Source organism: Cyprinus carpio, chromosome B5, assembly GCF_018340385.1.
Source record: "Cyprinus carpio isolate SPL01 chromosome B5, ASM1834038v1, whole genome shotgun sequence".
Lineage (NCBI taxonomy): Eukaryota > Metazoa > Chordata > Actinopteri > Cypriniformes > Cyprinidae > Cyprinus > Cyprinus carpio.
Window position 1 is genome coordinate 17946284 of NC_056601.1, and position 19672 is coordinate 17965955.

A 19672-nucleotide genomic window follows, 5' to 3' on the forward strand; every position below is an offset into this window, starting at 1 on the left:
ATCGCTTTGTTTTCATTTAATTTTCCAAGCCAACAATGCATACTTGCAAAGCATAAATACACCCAACATGATAAACAATTATTGTTATTTCCCACTTTTTTTTCTGTTTTTGCTATGTGCTTTAATATTTCAGGGACTCAATAGCTTTCTGCAGTCTACTGTAGGTCAGTTGTGCAGAGATGAGTAAAGTCAGTTATTTGGAAATGACAGTGAGGAAAAACAGAGGTTAATTAGTTCTGCCAGTGCTTCTGTAGGGCAAAGATAATGCGTCAGACAAAAAGCTTCTCTGACCATAAACAGACAATCTGAAGAGCAGATATCCCACTGCTGCACATTCAAATGAGCCCAATAATGATTTTGGATCCGAAGCAATGACTCTTTTAAGTTACATAAATGCAATAGCAGTAGATTTAGTGTATTATAGTCAGCTGAGCCTTGTGGCAATAATAATTATGGCTGTCGCTTTAGGGAAGGCACATAAAAATAATCATGAGTCATTAATGTAATTTTTCATGCATCAGCGCTCACGTGATTGCAATACAGTGAGCATAAGCTAATTCAGTTATACCATAAACTGCATTAAAAGAGCCATGCATATAGATCAAGTGTCTTTTTAAATTAGCATAGCATGGTCATGTAAAGACTTTCAGATTTTGTAAACACTGATCAGTGAATAAACTGCTCAGTGTGCAAGAGATGAAGCAGAACAATGTTGAAGTGCAGGTCTCCTGATGGAAGTGAGGATGGTGGACTGTCTCAGCTGGATGGGTAAAGGCGTCTGTGGAAATCCACCAGTCTGTGGTCTCCTTCTGCTGTTGCCTTCACCAACAGAGTCTACAAGCCCAAAACACAATGCCATTCTTAAAGGGGTCATGACATGGATTTGTAAAATCATTTTAATGTGTAACTTGAGGTTCATTGCATATTCACTTTAACAGTCATATATTCGAAAAATGATTGTTTTGAACCCTCACTCTGACTCTCTGTATAAAATGATGCTGGGGCTCTACAGATGCAAATATGTTTGTTTAAACCAAATGCATTAAAGTAAGTATTCCTTTACTCTTCCAGTTGTGCTGTTGTCAGGAGTAGCTCAAGCGCATCGAGTAAGTTAGAAAGTGAACAAGCACAAGTATCAGACTGAATGCCAGTAGGTGGAGCGTATAGTATGATGATGTAAAATGTTTCATCGATGTTCTAGAAGTAGTCATATGAACATTTATTTGCCTGTGTCATAAATCCCACAATATCCAAACAAGATGGTTTTGGAACTTGGTTAATAATTTTTTTTTTTTTTTGGTACTGGCGATGTTGTAAGCTATGACATTTGCAGGATGTTTAATGGTACAAATAATTCTTATTTATCAAAAAACTCTGGAAAAAATTGATTTATCATGTCATGACCCTTTTAAATACAAAGCTTGAGTTTGTGAATGTAGTTCATTCATCTAATTAACTGTATTAAATGGCCAATAGTTACCATACAGACAATTATAATAATCGCTGAAGCAATTTGAAAAAAGTACATTTATAAAATAATTTGTGCAATCAATTGCAATTAATCGCATCCAAAATAAAAGTTTTTATTTACATAATATGTATGTGTACTATGTATATTTATATTATGTATATATAAATACACATAGATGCATATATAAGAAAAATATGTTTATATATTAAATGTTTATATTAAAATATACACAGTACACACACACACACATATATTATGTAAACAAAAACTTATTTTGGATGCGATTAATGGCGATTAATCATTTGACAGCACTAAAAATAACAAAATGGATAATGAAACACTGTATTACTATAGGTATTAATAGGTATTAATCTTAATATAGTAGGTAGCTGAAACTGAACTTTCAGTACGCTTTATTACATTGGAATCAAATCTGATAAGGGCAACACAAGCCTGAGTTGCTCATTTGTTTTCGAGTAGAGCGAGTGAATGCAATTGCTCACATCTATCAGCTCCAGGTCATCTTTAGCGTGCAGGTGGCGCAGGAGGTACCAGCGTGCCACTGACGCTATTGTTTCAGAGCCGCCTGAGGCTGAAGCATAAACAATCTTCTCCAACAGGCGTCGGGTTTCCCTGTAGAAGAACAAACCATTATCAATCTGATCCTGATCCAGTTTAACCTCTGATATTATGAATAAAGGTGATATATTTCATATTTAAATAGACTAAATAAGAATGCAATGCTAAGAGGAGGCAAACAATGAAATACAAACATGTGGCATAGAACAGGTCGGAACGGATCTAACATGTTGACTGAATGTTAGGGTGACTAAATGTGAACACAAAACCCTACTAAAGCTATATGCAAAAATCCTCTCATCAAGAGAGTGGCAAAATAGTAGCTTTGTGAAATGGCCCTACCTGGCACCCATCTTTATAGAGAACTGCAATAAGGCTTGGAAGAGCAGAGCTACTGGTGAGCTGCCCATCTTTAAGACTTCAGTGCTGGCCTCCAACACCAGATCCTTCCACTCAGAGACACAGACACCAGCCTGTTGTCAGAAGTACAATTAGACATCTTTACACAGTGTTTCCTTGCATTGTAGAATGGTCTGTAAAGTTTGTGCAATGAAATGAGTAATTAAAAAAAACCTTCTAAAACAAGAATTTCTGGATTTGAGATGTATTTTAGCTGGCAAAGTTCAGACTAATATATGACCGGCGTCTGGACACGCTGAAGGCTGACACGCTTTAATTAAAAGCAATGAAAGCCTAGCCACAAAGTGCCTAATTCAATTTAGCAGGCAAACCTGCAGTCAGCTAAAATGAATGCAATATGCTGCCAGTGGATGGAGGGGAGGGGGATGGACAAAAAGAAAAAGGTGGGAGGAAGTGGAAGCAGAGAAAAAAAGGGCAAAATGTGCAAGAAAGATGCCTGAATGTGCTGAAAGAAGCTTAGCCCAAAATAATAATTTTCATTTTTATTAGCAGTCATACAGACACTAACAGACAAACTATTTCAAAATGTGATGAGGAAAACATTAAGAAAAATACCAGATGTATCCAAATGGATTACAAATGTAGTAAAAAATGATTTAGAAATTGTACACAATAAATATAAATAAATAAATTGTGTGATTGCCTTTTCAGCAGCCATTACTCCAATTTCTTTTTACTATTCATGTTGAATTGTGCTGCATATTTTTTGTGGAATTTTGTGATGCATTTATTGTTCTTTGATGAATAGAAAGTTCAAAATAACAGCATTTATTTGAAATAGAAATCTTTTATAACATGTCTTTTAAATTTTCTTTACTGTCACTTTTGATCAATTTAATGCAACCTTGCTGAATAAAATTATTAGTTTCTTTCAAAACACCATCTTATTGTCATACTTTTAAATGGTATTTTATGAAATTGTAATTAAAAGTTCAATTAACCAAACACATTGGAATGAGCACAGAGTGGTCTGATAACCTTGTGTTTAACTTTCCACTATTAGACTGTCAACAGCGCTACAATAGGACTCCTTTCTTTCATCAGTTTCGCCGCATGATTGTCTGTTATATTACAGTACATGCTTGTTTGAACAACTTTTCATAGCTGTTCATCAATCCAGTCAGTGTATTATAAAGACCGCAGGATTATCACACAGTGATCTCATGAGTTATTATGAGCTGAATCTACCCTGAGTAAACCGTTCCTCTCTGTCTAACAGACGGCTGCCATGTATTTGTGTTTGAAATCCCACTGCACATCCTCTGATCTAACGCAAAGACTTGGGATTTGCAAGGTTTGACAGCTGTCTAGAGGTACTCCACGTACAAGAAGACCTGTTAGAGGACAGCACAGCAAACAAAAGAAATCTATTTTCACAAAGAAAGCAATGTTACTTTAACTATTCTGCATTATTCTTCAATCATTAATATTCAGGTAAACTAGTTACTGCTTGAAGGTGACAAAATGGAAGCAGCTAAATCTGAAGTCTGAGACCATTTGTAGACTTTGTATTTGACATTTAAACGTAATACATACATACACACACACACAGATATATCGACAATTTATATTATTTTTAATATATTATTTACTTTTTTCAAAATCTGTCTGTTTACTTCTGTGTTTAAAAACAAAAAATGGATTTAGTCATTCAGGCCACACTGTATATTATAAAGAGTGTCTGAGAAATCTGCCCCCATTTCTCCCAACTTCCCCTTACAAGATTAATCTGGTACTCACCAAACACGGCATAAGTGCCAGCAGGGCTAGTCGGAGCAGACTGCTTATCTTTCCAATGTGGTCACCGAGCTGAGAAGCCAGCTGAAGACTCTGTCTATATGCAACAGAGGCCTGAGCCAGCAGACCCTGAGAATGGTACACTTCTGCCAACCACTGACAGACAGCAAGATCAAATTAACAATGAGCAAACCTTGTTAAACCTCCTTTCTATATAAAATATAAAAACATCCTGTGTGATTTAATAAAGTCTGTGAAACGCATTCGGACCAGGGGAAACCAAAAAGGCAACATTTAAAATTAAATACATATAACAAAGCAAGATGCACATTCACATTGACTTTTACTATGAAATCCATCCGACACCAAGCTCTCCTCGGTGAGATGCTGAATGTACATACATGCCAGGCGGACACAGATGTGTGGTTGGCCATGACAGCAGCGCTGAGCTGATCCAGCACCGCAGGAGGAACACAGTTACCGGCGTCAGACAACAGGAGGCACTCACACTGAACCTGCCTTAATCTCAGGAGCACCACAGGATGCTCTGGAGATACACTCAGAACCTGAGAAAGGAAGAGGAAAGTATACAGTTATATGGGCATAAAATAATTAGATGTTAAAGTTTTCCTTCCTAGCCATTATGCTCTTTAATGTCTTATCATATCACAGGTTGACTGGTTTGCAACATATGTTGATGTTCCAAGGAAAATATCAGAATTTAAATTTGTGATATTAAACATGCAAAACACAAATGTCATGATCTCAACATGGTGGCCACCAGGAGTGGGGGAATGTGGGTAAATAAAAGAGCTTTTTCAAAGCCACTGATATGACTAGAGTCAAGTGAGTGTATCATTTTAAACATATTTTTCTATACCTCTAAAAGATTTGTGACTCAATGTATAATTTTTCGTCATGCTCAGGAGACTTTCCAGAACTGCAACACTGAAAAAAGTAAAAACTAAAATGGCAATTGTTACATAATTGACAGTAAAGCTGTCATGAACGACCAAAATTCCCTTGATCTTTTGACATATAAGAGGTCACTCTATACTATAAAAACTATAAAAACATCCTGCAAGTTTCAAAACTCAAAACTTTTGAGTTAGTCTAAAAACTTATATTGAAGCCAGTCTGCCTAAACATCAGCATATGAAATGTATGACTATAATGCTATAGTGTGGCTAAACACTGCCTCCACAAAAGAAGATCAACACAGCGGAAGTCGTGGCCTAATGGTTAGAGAGTTTGACTCATAACCCTAAGGTTGTGGGTTCGAGTCTCGGGCCAGCAATACCACGACTGAGGTGGCCTTGAGCACACTGCTGTGTGTGTGCACTTTGGATGGGTTAAATGCAGAGCACGAATTCTGAGTATGGGTCACCATACTTGGCTGTATGTCACGTCGCTTTCACTTTCTACATCGCTGCCTGTTTAGCCCCACCCACCGATTTGTGCTTGTAGTGTTTATGAGAGAGGTGAATGCATAGAAACCAAATGAAAAAAAATGGCTCCGAAAGACAACAAGATGCTGTGCAGTGCAAGGTTGTGGGAAAATTAAAAAAAAAAAAATTTGCATTGCCTTCCACGTTATGAAAAAACTTTGAACTTTTTATTTAATGAAGTTCCAGAATGCGTCAGTAAGAACTCTGAAGTCCTTTTATTCACTTTTCAGCACGGATTCATTTACAAACAAGGCACAATTTGATGCAGGATTTTCAGAAAGACTGAAACTTAAAGAGGATGCAGCACTGACTACATTGGATCCGACAGTAATGTGTGAGTAACTGTCTTCATTACATGATCACTATTGCATTTGATATGTGTATCATCTGTGAAGGATGTAGGCTGTCAAACATACACAACTATTAGCCAATCACAGCAGTGGGCGTTTACTTCCGAGTCTACAATCCACCACACCTATTCAAACAGAGCATTCAGATGAGGGGAGTTAAAAAGAGAACAGAAAATAGCCTATTACTTCCAAATTATGATTCCATTATAAGTGGACCTCAGAGATATAATACAACGTCTCTGAATAAAAAACAAAGGCATTTCATGACCCCTTTAAAGATCCACTTAGATCTAACCATTAACAAATACTTTCATTGGTGAAACCTAATGCAGTGTGACATAAAATTGCATTTTGAGTTGTATAAAACCAGTGGTTTTCAACCGTGTTCCCGGAGGACCTCGACACTACACATATTCAATGTTTCCTTTGTCTGACACCTCTATTTCAAGTTTTGCAGTATGTGTCCATTGGCAACGAGTGAGTGGAGCAGAGTTACAACTCTTTTGTACTGGAGCTATGGGACTGACTGTGAATTGAAGAACCACCTGTTTAGAGCGACCAAGAGCATCTAACTGTTGGGAAAAGCTCAAATTTATGCAAACGAGAGGCATCAAACAGCAGGCAGCAGCCATTTGCTGTGAGAAGCATGTAGTGACTGTCATCTCTCACGAGCATTACAAAATCTGCCGATTTAGTTTAAATCATATAGTTTACATATACTATTTTTCATTTAGATTTTAAATGCAGTATCATGGATTTTCGTTGGCCAGGACATTGGCCCTTCAGGAGCAAAACTGGACACTCCTGTTCTACAAATATACCTCAAAGGGGAACAGCTCAAGCATTGTGAGTAGATAGTCAGCCACAATATATGGATATTAGACAGATGGTGCCATGTCAGTGCATGAAACGGGCACACAGTTCTGCTTTGAAACCCAAGAACAGGTCAGCCAGTCTGTGTATGCACCTGTTCCCAATTCACACAAGAGAGACGCATCAGTAGGGGACAGCATGACATAGAAAGAGAAAGCATGTGTGTGGGTGTGTGTGTGTGTGTGTGTGTGTGTGTACCTGGGAGCAGAGAGTCTCTGCCTGGTCATATTGGCCACTCTGTTTGAGGCCAGTCACGGTTTGCTGCAGCACCCATCCCTCCAGAGCCTGAGCCAAGAGCCCATCCTCTGCCTGCAGGCCCTTCACTGAGAACAGACCGTATACAGCACACATAGTTTTAGAGCCATGCTCCCATCAGCATATATACAAATACACTGACATGACATTCTCAAGTCTCACTGACCTTTTTCAGACACCAGAGTCATGTGCGCCCTCTCCAGATCTTCTCTGCGAGGGGCGGAGCCTTGGAGTAAGCATGCAGTGTTCTCTGTGTGACAGGCAGCCATAAGCCCCGCCCACCCAGCAGCATCATCTGCATTTGTCATACAGAGAGAAAGACAGAGGACATATCAATCCATCACTGAATCACAGCCATCTGACTTAGGCTGCAGACAAATCTTTCATCTGGCTGATATATCGATGTCTCAGTGTCTCCTCTCTCATCTCAAACTTTTCACATGGGCCTCTCTGCATTGCACTTGGCATATACTCCTGCTGACACGTTTAATGCAAGGTTCTTACTATCCAAATGGAATATTTTCATTGTTTTAGGGTTATAGAAGACTGTGTTCTGTCCAAAACTGCATTAATAACCTTCCTGGACAAGAAGCCAAAGCTCATTACAACTCTGGCATAAATTCTGGTTTGTATATTTCAAGGGTCCCACACTTTAAAGTCACTATTATGTCATTTTACTAAGAGAACACACTCTCTAAAAAGATATTTTTCACAGTACACTTCCCCAAAAAATATATACTCTTTCTCTTATACTCCTATAATACTCTGTTATAGAAAAATAAGATATATGTCTTCTAAAAAATTCTTTTTTTGAATCTTTCAAATCTAAGAGTTAGTAACTTGTTTAGCAGCTAACTTCAGAACTGATCCAGAGTGTCTGATTGTAACTCAGTTTACCTGGGCACAGCAGCACGGCTCTCTGGATTGTTTTCAGAGCGTTTCGTCTTCTGTCCTCACCAGAGTGCCGGCCTGAGGCCAACTGATTCACTCCACTGTACAGCAATGCCCTCTACAGATGAAAAGAGTTGAACTCGTTAATGGACACAGATCTTGACACAAGAGTTCATCCATCCACAAATGTTAAATTACCTTTCCAAGCGTCAAGCTGGCATGACACGCCACACTTCCAGCCACAGCACCTCCCTGATGAAAATAAGAACACTTACGGTTAATACTTTGATAACAGGTGAACTATTCTCTTTCTCTAAAATATGTGCGAAAGCCGATGTGTGAATACTTACATTGGCTTTGTTGGGGCAGTACTGTGGGACCAGTCTGGAGAGAAGAGCCCAGAGAGAAGGATTTCCTGGGTTCCTACAACATAGCAGATGTCAAACACATTTTTTTTTTAATATAATAAAAAATGGCTCACAGAAGAAATAGAAGAATTCTTGTTATTCTGGGGTGTTCTGGTACCTCATTTGACATTTAGGTTAATTAACCAAATGCAATGATTCATACCTGAGGTTAATTAGATTAAAACATCTTCCCTTTAATAGCATTTGAGTGTTTTTAAACCTTTGTAGGATGTAGATTAAAGGAGGATATTGAAAGGTCACTTGCTATTGGACAAATAAAGAGAAGCATTTAATTTAATTAAAGTCCTCAATTCACTACTCAACAAGACATAATGGAGCCGAACGTATATTCAATTAGTAAAGAGTCCAGGCTTCAGCTGATCAGCAACAACTAAAGGTCTATTTTGATCTCAGTCTGGCAATAATAAAAATAATATAATATAATATAAAATAAAATAAAATAAAATAATATAATAAAAAATAATATAATATAATATAATATAATATAATATAATATAATGTAACATAACGTAATGTAACATAATATAATAAATGTTGGTGTCTGTAAGATTTGTAATGTTTTTTAAATAAGTCTATTATGCTCACTAAGGCTGCATTTATTTGGTCAAAAATACAGTATAAACAGTAATACTATGAAATACTATTACAATATAAAATAACTGTTTTCTATTTGCATATATCTTAAAATGTAATTTAATCCTGTGATGCCAAAGCTCAATATTCAGCAGTCATTACTCCAGTGACTGCAAATCATTTTAGTATGGCTGCTTAGCTGCTCAAGAAATATTTATTATTATTGTCAATATTGAAAACAGTTTCTGCTGCTTTTTTTTTTTTAAACCGTGCTACATTTTTCAGGATTCTTTCATGATCAGGAAGTACACTTTTGATCAATTTAATGTGTTCTTTGATGTATAAAGGCAGTAATATAATACCCTTATTTTTCAGGAGGGAATCATGATGAAAGATGCTATGCAACAAAATTAAAGGTAATCAGACATATCTGATATCTTAAAATTAATTGTACTTAATATAATATGTACTTTTGTTTTAAAATACTAATATACTATATAATAGATAATGTGAAGAAAGATTTTTGGACAATAATAATTTATAGTATTGTTTGTTGCATTTTGTTCAAACAAAAACTCAGATTAACACAGAAGCAAAAGAAATAAATTCTTGTTATTTTATCAAGTTGTATCAAATTAGGAGACACCGTATCTCTAAATATTATAAATTACCTGTGTATAGCCCTAGCAGCCTCCCTGTGTACGCCGCTATAGTTGCCCTGCAGGGCCAGCAGGGTGCAAGTGAGCAGACAGCGCACTTCCACAGCGCCTCCTACACCTTCCCCCAGTTTTAGCAGCTCAGTAAGCGTAGCACTTGCCAGGGTCACATCCCCATGAACCAAACCCAGAGAACACAGACACTGCAGACTCTCTGAGACGGGCTCTTTCAGCATGGAGCTACATACACATGAACATAAACAAGAGGAGAAAGGCTTTGCTTTTGACGGCTGAAGCATAAAATATGTTGCTCTGAGACAGTTGAGTCATTATGTTACCACTTGAAGAGAAGAGTTTTGGCATGATCGATGTTGCCCAGCCTGTGCTGTATCAGGGCCAGTGCAGTGAGTATACAGGCCTTTTCCTTCTCACTAGAGGCAACTGCAAGGGCTTTCTCATAGGCTGGAAATAGGCACACAATCACAATCACAAGCTTGAGTACTTTCAGAAGGCATTGTGGGCACTATTCGAGATGGTAACAGTCAACAATCATGAAATGGCAATGACTGCTCACCCTGAACACTTTCTGGCATGCGTCCAATTCTGAAATAGGCAAGCGCCAGCCCAATGAGATCATGCAGCTCCTCTAGTGGTGTGGAGGAATAAATACGCACTGCTTCTTCCCACTGTCCATCATCACTGACAGCAACATAAGGAAAAAAAACATTATTTTGCACTAATAAATCTAATAGCATTGCTGTAGATGAAATGACTGATGGCATAGTTGTACGAAGTGAGTTTTACCTGAGTGCATGTCCATAACCCCTCAGAGCAAAGCTGAGCTTGTCTGTGTGAGGGGACGCCTGAAGCAACTCGACAGCTCTTTGGAGAACAGAATACATCCAAGAATAATTTAATACCAGTGTGGTCCAGATCAGCGTCAGAAACTTTCAGCAACAAATATTAGGCATTCATTTTTTAATAAATTTTAATAAATATGAACTATATTTAAAAAATGTTATAAATCATAAAAAAAGCTTTATGTCATATATAAAAAAAAAAAACATTAAAATATTTAAAATGCATATATATATATATTCAAAGAACATCAATTCATGCTAAATGTGATAATACAATTAAGCCCGGAGCATAACATAAAAGACCTAATATAAAAAAAAAGTGACTACTTTTCATTAATTCCATTCCATTCGTTTTAATTTCCGGTTTAAAATTTGTCAAGCAGACTTGCTGTCCATCTGGCTGGGCAGAATTTCCAAATGTTTAAATAGCTAGAGGTGACAAACCTGCGATATGCCTCAGTGGCCTGTTTCTTCAGCTGCAGGTGTGTGTTCAGGTATCCGAGCATGATGAAGGCATCTGGGTCTGTCTGAATCCTCTCTGGTGTGAAACAAAGAGAGCACACTGAGCTTCATTACCTCACTTCATCTTTAAATCATTTGTCATTGTCACATGGATCATTTTCTTAATATTTAGGGAGAAACACATTTTTTATTTTATCTAGCCATTCCACCTGCATTCCTGGTGAAATCATTCAATATATCAGGATAAATATCCTTTTAGCCTGGCCTATAAAACATGCATATAGTGCCATATTAATGTATTTACATACTTCATAATGGTAACAGATATAGATTATGTATTATGTTTTTTTTTTGTTTTTTTTTAAGATATGAACGAGACAAAAAAAAAATCCTTTCTTTAACCAAATTGGTTTGAGATCAGACAATAAATGACAGACCCATATACCCTCGAAATATCTTAACACAGTATGCTGTGTTTGTTCTCATACCGGTGTACTTGCTCAGAGCCACCTGGGCAGCAGAGACAGCGTTCATCTGGACTATGTTGTAGAGGTAGATCTCGGAGTCTCTGTTGCTCCTGTCCAGCAGTGTGGAGCAAACCCAATATGCATAACCCTTCACTCCCTCAGTCTAACATCAAATAAACATGTTACTGCAAGCAGAACACTGATCAATAATCTGAACCTAAAGAAGAAACTACACAACTGTTCAAAAGTTTGGATCAGTACATGCTGCTGATAATTCAGCTTTGCCATCACAAGAATAAATTACATTTAAAAATATATGCAAACAGAAAACAGCTCATTTAAATTGAATATACAGTAATATTGCACTTACTGTAATATCAATGTTTTTTAAATAAATAAATGCAGCCTTGGTGAGCATAAGAAACTTATTTTAAAAAATGTACAAACTTCAAACTTTTGAATAAGTGTGTATATTTCAGAAATGATTAGACATACATGAGTGCTCAGTTCTGTGGTGTGTCTGAAAAGATCCATGGTGTCATAACTGCCCACTGACTCAGCAATCAGGGCCTGTATGATGAGAAAGAAGTTAGATGTTCTGTGTGTCATACTGGACTAAAAAATGGCATTGGATGTTATATGATCGGTCTGAACTAAAGTCTACCTGTCCGATCCAGCAATTCACATAGAGGGGTTCTAGAGACTGAGCAATCTTAAACGCTTCATGTGAGAGCTAAAAAAAAATAATAATGTAGAAAAAGGACTATCAGCATGGTTCTCTAAATCATGTGAAGTCAAGCTAATAACTTGACAAAAATCATATTACCTCTATATTTCCCTTCTTCAGATACAAAGCACCAAGGTTGGTCCATGCAACCACATTCTGAAAAATAACCAGGAGATACATTAGTTGCATTTTAAATGTTTAAAAAGTGAAGAAAGAGTTTATTTTTCTTGCATTACTTACATTTGACTCCGCTTTTACCGATTTGATAAAGCAGTGTTGTGCAAGTGCAAAGTTTTCTATTCCTAAAATATAAAAGCAAAATATACAATTAACACAAGAATAGTCCATCACAATACTGTTATATAATCCAGAATAATGTGATTATGCACATCAAATGTATATTTTTATCTACCGTTTGCCATGGAGACCACCCCGAGGGCATTCCAGTATGTGTGATTTGCACTGTTGAGCATGATCGCCTTCTTCACACACTGTCAGAACAGAGCCAAACCAAAACAGCCTGTTAACACATCTTCATGAAAGCATCACAAATGACTGATCCCAGGTCATGTACCTGCATGGCTTTCTCCAGCAGAGGCTGCTGATCCTCTTCAGGATTGAGGCAGTTGAGCAGTCTGGACTGATGGTAGTAGTTCAGGCCAAGGTCACACCACAGACTAGGGGCCTCCGGCATGAGTTTCAAAGCACGACCAAAGCACCTGATAAAACATAGATTCATTAGAGAATATATTTTTAATGGGAAGGCCCAGTCTTCTTTTCGCCATTTAGTTTAATGTGGTTCTACTCTTTTACCTTTCTCCTAGAGTGAGGAGCTGTCTCTGGTCCAGTGTATGGCCCTGATCAAGTGGATCCATTCCATATAGAGCTCCAGGCACCAGCACTTTGGCTCGGTTTGGGGACACAGTTCTGGAGGTGGTGCAGGCATCACCTAGTAACTTCCAGAGACACGACAGGTCTGGCCTTTGCTTTAAAGCTCTGGAATGTTGAAACAAAGATTGAGATTTGATCAGGACCTGCTGGATGACATCCATCCAACTCACCTCACATGGTCAGACACCACTTCACAAAATAAAACACAAACATTCCCTTTACCCAGTGCACCTTCATGTTTACCTGAAAAGGTAATGGATGGCATTCTGTATCAAATCTACAGCTCTTCCATCAAGATAGTCATCAAGTGCACTTCTAGCCAAGGCTAGCAAGCATTCACCCAGACCTGAGAACATGATAAAGATGCTTATGAAACACTATAAATTTGAATACTGGATGAAATAGTTATTAACCTGAGAGATTCAAGTATTACTGCAGAAATCACACAAACCTTTCAATGCTGGCACATAGTCCTCCTGCTCTAAGATTTGCCTGTACTCTGCAGCGGCCTCTTTAAACCGGCCGAGAATCTGTTTGATGGCAGCGGTCTGATAGAGGCTGTAGATGGAGGTGGGCTGCAGAGTATGTGCTTTATCGAATGCTTTCAGGGCTGCTGTGAAACTCCTGCGGTTAAGGTAAGCCTCACCTAAACATTCCCAGCACACCCAATCCTGAGGATCTGCCCTCAACGCCGCCTGCAGACTAAAACCAAAGCAGAATCATGGCTAGCTTTTAGACTTTTGGTGTACAAAGTCCTTAAGATATGAAAATAAAATAGGATGAACCATATACTTAACATCTTTACATTTGAATATCTTAACATTTTTAATCCCCACATTTAACTTTTGGTGAGATCTTCTTTGGAGACAGCAAAGTGGGCCTTGAAGGCTAAATTAATTGTGGGATTCTGGGAAATTAACTCTTCTTCCACTCTGGTCTATGACATGAAGGCTAATTCATGAAAATCAATTAAACGAATAAAAAGTATTAAAATGTTTAGCAAATATTTTCTACCTTAATTCAAATTCAGGAGTTGAATTCAAAAGCTATTTTCTTAAAGGAACAGTTCACCCAAAAATAAAAATTTCATCATTTACTCATCATTTACTCACCCTCATGTCGTTCCAAACCTGTATGAGTTTCTTTATGTTCAACATCAAAGAAGATATTTTGAAGAATGCTGGTAATCACACGGTTGTTGGTCCCCATTGACTTTTTTCTTTCCCTACTATGGAAGTCAATGGGGACCATCAACTGTTTGATTACCAGCATTCTTCAAAATATCTTCTTTTATGTTAAACATAAGAAAGAAACTCATATAGGTTTGGAACGACATAAGGGTGAGTAAATGATGACATTTTCATTTTTGGGTGAAATATCCCTTTCATTTATTTCCAAATGGCACAAAAAACTTAGAATGTAATTAATTTATACAGGCCTACTATTAATAACATTTCAGAAAACCTGTTAACGTCTTGCATCATTATAACTGCCAATGTTAATGCAGCTACATTAAATAAGAGCTTTAAAATATCTGCTGAGCTCACCATCCAGGCCCAGTTAAACAAATCTTATTACCACTTATGCTTTATAGCTGAAATCAATTCACTTACTCTGCAATGGCCTGTTGATGCTGGCCAATCTTGAGGTGGTAGAGCCCTCTCCTCATCCAGGCCCATTTAGCAGAGCCAGGAGTGGCTCTCTCTGTTACAGACTGCAGAACAGTCAGAGCTGAGTCCTAAGCAGAGAACACATCACACAGTCAATAAACCGCTTTTACAGGAACTCTGTGTCTTCTACAACATCTACAACAAGTTCTTGTTGCAACTTTGAAGTTTGATTTTAACAGGGAAAAAAAATAAGCAAAAGATACCCTCAATGGGACTATCTTGGATTACAAGACTTTTTCACACTCACCATGTCCCCTTGCTCCATGCTGAGGTCTACAGTAGCCGCTCCAGACTCTGCATCAGAGGAATCCAGCTCAAATGCTCTCTTATAGCAGCCTCTGGCTCTGCCCTGATCTTTTGCTACCTCTCTATAGTAATGACCCAGAAAACGAAACACTGAACCGAGATACGGGTCCAGTTTAGCAGCCTTAAAATAAAAGAAGACAACATTTATATTCCAAGAGAAAAGACTCTGGAGTCTATATGCAATGATAAAAAGCATAAGGTCTGATATTGCTGGCCTAACCTTGAGTAAATGTGTATGGGCTTTGCTGCGATCCCTTCGCACTTCCTCTCCCATGTTCCAGAAGAGGCGTCCCAGCAGGAAAAACAACTCCCCATTATCTGGGCTACCGGATAAAGCCTCTAGAAAGCTGTGAGGCAAAGAGAAGACAAGAGGATCAGTGTTTAGTGTTTAAATCTATTTCGGGTTTTTATACTGCATGCGCATGTGTGTGTGTTAAGAAGGGGTTTCACACCTTTCTTCAGCTTGTTTGTGCTGTTCTTTCGCAACATGCACCAGCCCTTTCAGAGTAAGACCCTCCACAGATCCTGGGTGAGAGCTCAGCAGCTCAGCTGAAACCTGTAAGGATCATTTCATTGAAACAAGATCTGGTCTACTTAGTTTTTTTTAAACATCTATTATCCTAAACCTATCATGTTATTTGAAGATTAAATTCCAGTGATTTCTTTCCTGTTAAATGAAAATGTTTCACCTGAAATGCTTCCTCAGTTTGGCCTTTTTGCAAGTGAGCTCTTCCTTTCAAAGCTAAAATCACTGGGTCATTTTTGGCATCTGAAATCTAAAAGGAGGCATTGTATGTAAATCAAACAGTTATTCAAACAATTATTAATATTCATTTCTCTTTTTTTAAGAAATGAAATATTTTATTAAACTGTAAAAATGCTGCTCTGTGAATTGTAAATGCTGCTCTTGTGAACTTTCTGTTCATCAAAGAAAAAAAATTAACTAAGCAGCACAACTTTTTTCAACATGTGTTCAACATTTGTAATTATTTATGTTTTTTTTTAGTTCCAAATCAGCATATTAAACTGATTTATCATTTGACACTGAAGAGTAATATCTGCTGAAAATTCAGCTTTACCATCACAGGAATAAAATAAAATATTAAAACAGAAAAGAGCTATTTTACATTGTAATAATATTTCACGATAATACCGTTTCACTGTATTTTTTTAACAAACGCAACCTTGGTGAGGATATAAGACTTCTTTCAAAAAAATCTGTTGTTAGACTGCAGATCTGTGTGAGTCTTTGGTTTAAAATGATACCTGTGTAAGGATCTGCAGAGCTTCATCAGCATCCTGGTCTCTTCCTGTCCTTACCAGAGCCTCTAGTTTTAACCTCTGCAGCTTATTAGTCCAATCATCAGAGTTCCCCACACTCGACTTCAGCCCTGAAGACACAAAACAGAATATTTCTGAGAACAGCCCTTTTCCACCCTGTTAGTGCAGCTGAATGAGTAGATGTCAGGTTAGCTGTTATTTTTTATCATGCAGTACCTTGGCTGGAAGCTGTGGCACTGTCAGAATATTTATGCATTTTTAGTTGAGCCAGAGCGAGATTATACCAGCCAATGATGGAGGAGCGCATACGCTTCAATCCTGCAGAAAAAACACAACAAAAGAGTTAAACATATTCTTTGTAATTTACATTGTACAGTATAGTTTAGGAACTGCAAGGAGCAAAATTAATGTTGTATAGCTGAACATGAACAAAAATCAAAGAGTTATTAAAACACATTATTAGTTATCAAAATTATATAAGAAATGCATTATATTTGTAATTTGATACACTGCATTTCTTGCATTATATACTTGACCTCTGGTCTGAAACATTCTTATCAAGAAGCTTGAAAAACTTTGATAACCTCCATCCATATTGGAGCAAATCACTAAACATCTGTGAATTCTTTGTGGTATTTATAAACTCACCTAGACTAATACTTTTAATGGCATCCTCATATTTTTTATCCTGACAAGCTTTAATACCAAGACCAAAGTGAGCGTGTGAGTTGTTTGGATCCAGTTCAGAGAGACGGCTGAAACAGTGGACAGCTTCCTCACTGCAGTCACCTACCAGGATCATCAGAGACGAGATAAATTATCCGACAGCTGTGTTTATTCAGAAATATTCAACATGAGTTTTATGTTTTCAGAAACAGGATTATTTTTGTACTTGCATTATTGTTCAAAAGTTTGGAGTATAATGTTTCTGATATAAGTCTCATAAAGACAATTTATTTGATTCAAAATACAGTAAAAACTATAATATTATAAAATATTATTACAAATAAAAACAACTGTTTTCTATTTCAATTAATTTAAAAATACGTGTATTTTTTTAACAAATCCTTCCTGATCATGATCCAATCATTCTGATCTGCTAAATTTGGTGCTTTAAAGAAAATCTTACAGACCCCAAACTTTTGAACAGTAATGTAGATTAAAAAAAAATGGATAAACAATGAAATAGCATTTGACGATATTGTGGGGTTTTTTTTTATTCCATTGACTTCATTTGACCTAAACTGACCTGTTCTGATGTAGTGCTCACTGAGGGCCTCTAGAGGGTAGGAGTGTGTCGGATAGCGGGACAGCGTGGCATCACAAACTTCCTTTAGCTTGGCCACCTCATGAGGAAGCTGCAGAATACAAAAATGAAACATTTGCTTTTGTCCAGTCATTATTATTGTGAATATTACAATAATCGTGGCATATACAGCTTGCCAACCTTGGAAAGACATTTAATGTAGTCCTGTGAAAGGCTCCTGTGGGCTTCACTGGGCACATCTATCATCAGTTGCAAAGCTCTTTCAAATGCTGATATCAGCTGTTGAGCAAAGAAATACACACCGTAAGCTTTGTAAAAAACAATGCATGTGGTGACACTAAATTGTGGCCATGTACAAAAAAAGCACTTAGAAAAAATTCTCAAAAAGCAGTATTTGAGATGGGTGAAGTCGACTGACGTGTTGTTGAGTCTCATTGTCCTGGTCCTCAACCGTGTCCTGCAAGAGTCTGGTCATCTCCTTCCACAGCTCCAGCAGCTCTAAATCCTCGGCCTCCCTCACCTGGATTAACCTCCTCCACACTCTGGCCACCTGTGGGTGGAGTAGCAAACAGTTCACACATATGCAGATATAAAGCCTGATGGTGACTTTAGAAATAATTTGTAGATTTTTTTTATGTAGGTAACAGACAGTAAAGTTATATCCACTTAAATCTTAAATCTAGTTGTAACATCAGGTCCTTATATTTAAAGATCACACCTGTAAATAGTTCTTCTCCGACTGATAGACTTCCACCAACTTCTTGCTCACTTCCAAACATTTTGCTTTGTCTGAGCTGCAAGCGCAGAAAACAAATCAAGCAATAGTATTCTTTTAAACTTAAAAATAAATATATATATTTTAATTCAGATTAACACATTTAATTACTGGCATGATTATAATAATGTAAGTGCAAAGAATATCTCTGGTTTTAATACTTTATATTCATTTATTGTGAAGTGAAATTTAAAACGTCTGGGTAGAGGAAAATTCCAAAATGTAAGAAATTTTGGTAAAAATGCAATAAGGTGAATAAAGTGGCAAAATATTATTACTGATTAATTCGATCCTATGCTAAAAGGAAAGAAGACAACTTTACTTACGTTTCATACAGTGTAATAAGTTTCTGGTAAATCTTTGGCAGCTCAGCTTTGAAATCCGCCTGGTCACTTTTTTCGTACAGATTTGCTAAACCCTGCAAAAGAAATCCACATCTAGTAACAGAGTTCAGCAGTGCTCAATGTCATCAAGACAAATTTAACAAACAGCTAACAAACTGTGTCCCTAGATAAACACTACATTTGGACTATTCATTATAGTTTCTACCCCATGACTGACCTGCCATGCAAGCAGCTGCTCTGGCTCCAGTTCAGTGGCCTTTCTGTAGGCGGTCTGTGCCTGATCCGGCTGCTGCAGCTCTGTAGCTGCCACTCCAATAAACACCCAGGCATTATAGTTATTCTTCTCAAGTTTGAGAACAGCCTGGAGTGCACAAATAGAGACACGTTTAACTTATACACCCATGCAAATACAGTCAATCAGGGGAAAAAGATTAAATCTATATGTCCACAAGTCATTTACTGTATGCTGACAGCTGGGAGTAAACACTTACCTTACAATGTTTCAAAGCTTCTTTAAACTCTTTATTTTTGATGGCTTCTCTGGCACTTTTTAGTTCAGCTTTTACTTCTTTACTGGACATTTCCTTAATCAAATAATTTGACAAAAATAGATGTTAATGAAGCAGCAGCAGCAGTAAAAGATATTTACATTAGGTACAGTATGTTATGTTGCTTGTTAACTTGCTGTCATTAGACATAGAGAATTATTCTTTAAAGCGTGCAAAAAATAACTAAACAGTCATATAAAAACACCTATTTTAAGGGCAAATTTGGTATTTGTAAAATGTTAATGTAAGAAATGCACATACGGCCGGTTAGTTTCCATCCAGCAAGAGGCAAAAAGCGCATGCGTGAATTGATACTTAACGGGACGTCATTATACCGCGACAAGCATTGTTTTTATTCCCCTATAATAAAACAAATCTAATCGTGTCCGTTTC

At 37.3% G+C, this 19672-nt stretch overlaps 1 protein-coding gene across 1 annotated transcript; it reads right to left on the minus strand.

Annotated features, from left to right (window-relative positions):
• Position 1: 1 nt before the first annotated feature.
• LOC109070318 (tetratricopeptide repeat protein 37-like) lies at positions 2-19645 on the minus strand. The gene is made up of 41 exons (XM_042724645.1): positions 19541-19645; positions 19223-19315; positions 18949-19092; positions 18714-18805; positions 18331-18406; positions 18031-18162; positions 17793-17891; positions 17595-17703; positions 16994-17134; positions 16562-16663; positions 16331-16455; positions 15754-15840; positions 15517-15620; positions 15285-15411; positions 15006-15185; positions 14702-14826; positions 13540-13790; positions 13332-13434; positions 13011-13193; positions 12772-12916; positions 12610-12688; positions 12438-12499; positions 12297-12353; positions 12135-12203; positions 11966-12040; positions 11492-11633; positions 10986-11079; positions 10486-10563; positions 10256-10380; positions 10020-10143; positions 9697-9921; positions 8375-8447; positions 8223-8276; positions 8031-8142; positions 7300-7428; positions 7077-7201; positions 4609-4773; positions 4211-4363; positions 2393-2523; positions 1975-2104; positions 2-834 (listed from the first exon to the last, which is right to left on the minus strand). The coding sequence occupies exons 2-41, from the start codon at positions 19310-19312 to the stop codon at positions 757-759; spliced, it is 4695 nt and encodes a 1564-aa protein (XP_042580579.1). The 5' UTR covers positions 19313-19315; positions 19541-19645; the 3' UTR covers positions 2-756.
• Positions 19646-19672: the final 27 nt, after the last annotated feature.

What these genes read in the sequence shown, in the direction of transcription:
- LOC109070318 (XM_042724645.1), bottom strand. Translation starts at nt 19,312, where the DNA reads ATGTCCAGTAAAGAAGTAAAAGCTGAACTAAAAAGTGCCAGAGAAGCC. An exon ending in AGCAGCTGCTTGCATGGCAG is followed by an intron (nt 18,806 to 18,948) that starts GTCAGTCATGGG and finishes TTTCTTTTGCAG; the next exon opens with GGTTTAGCAAATCTGTACGA. An exon ending in GACTCTGGTGTCTGAAAAAG is followed by an intron (nt 7,202 to 7,299) that starts GTCAGTGAGACT and finishes GTCTGTTCTCAG; the next exon opens with TGAAGGGCCTGCAGGCAGAG.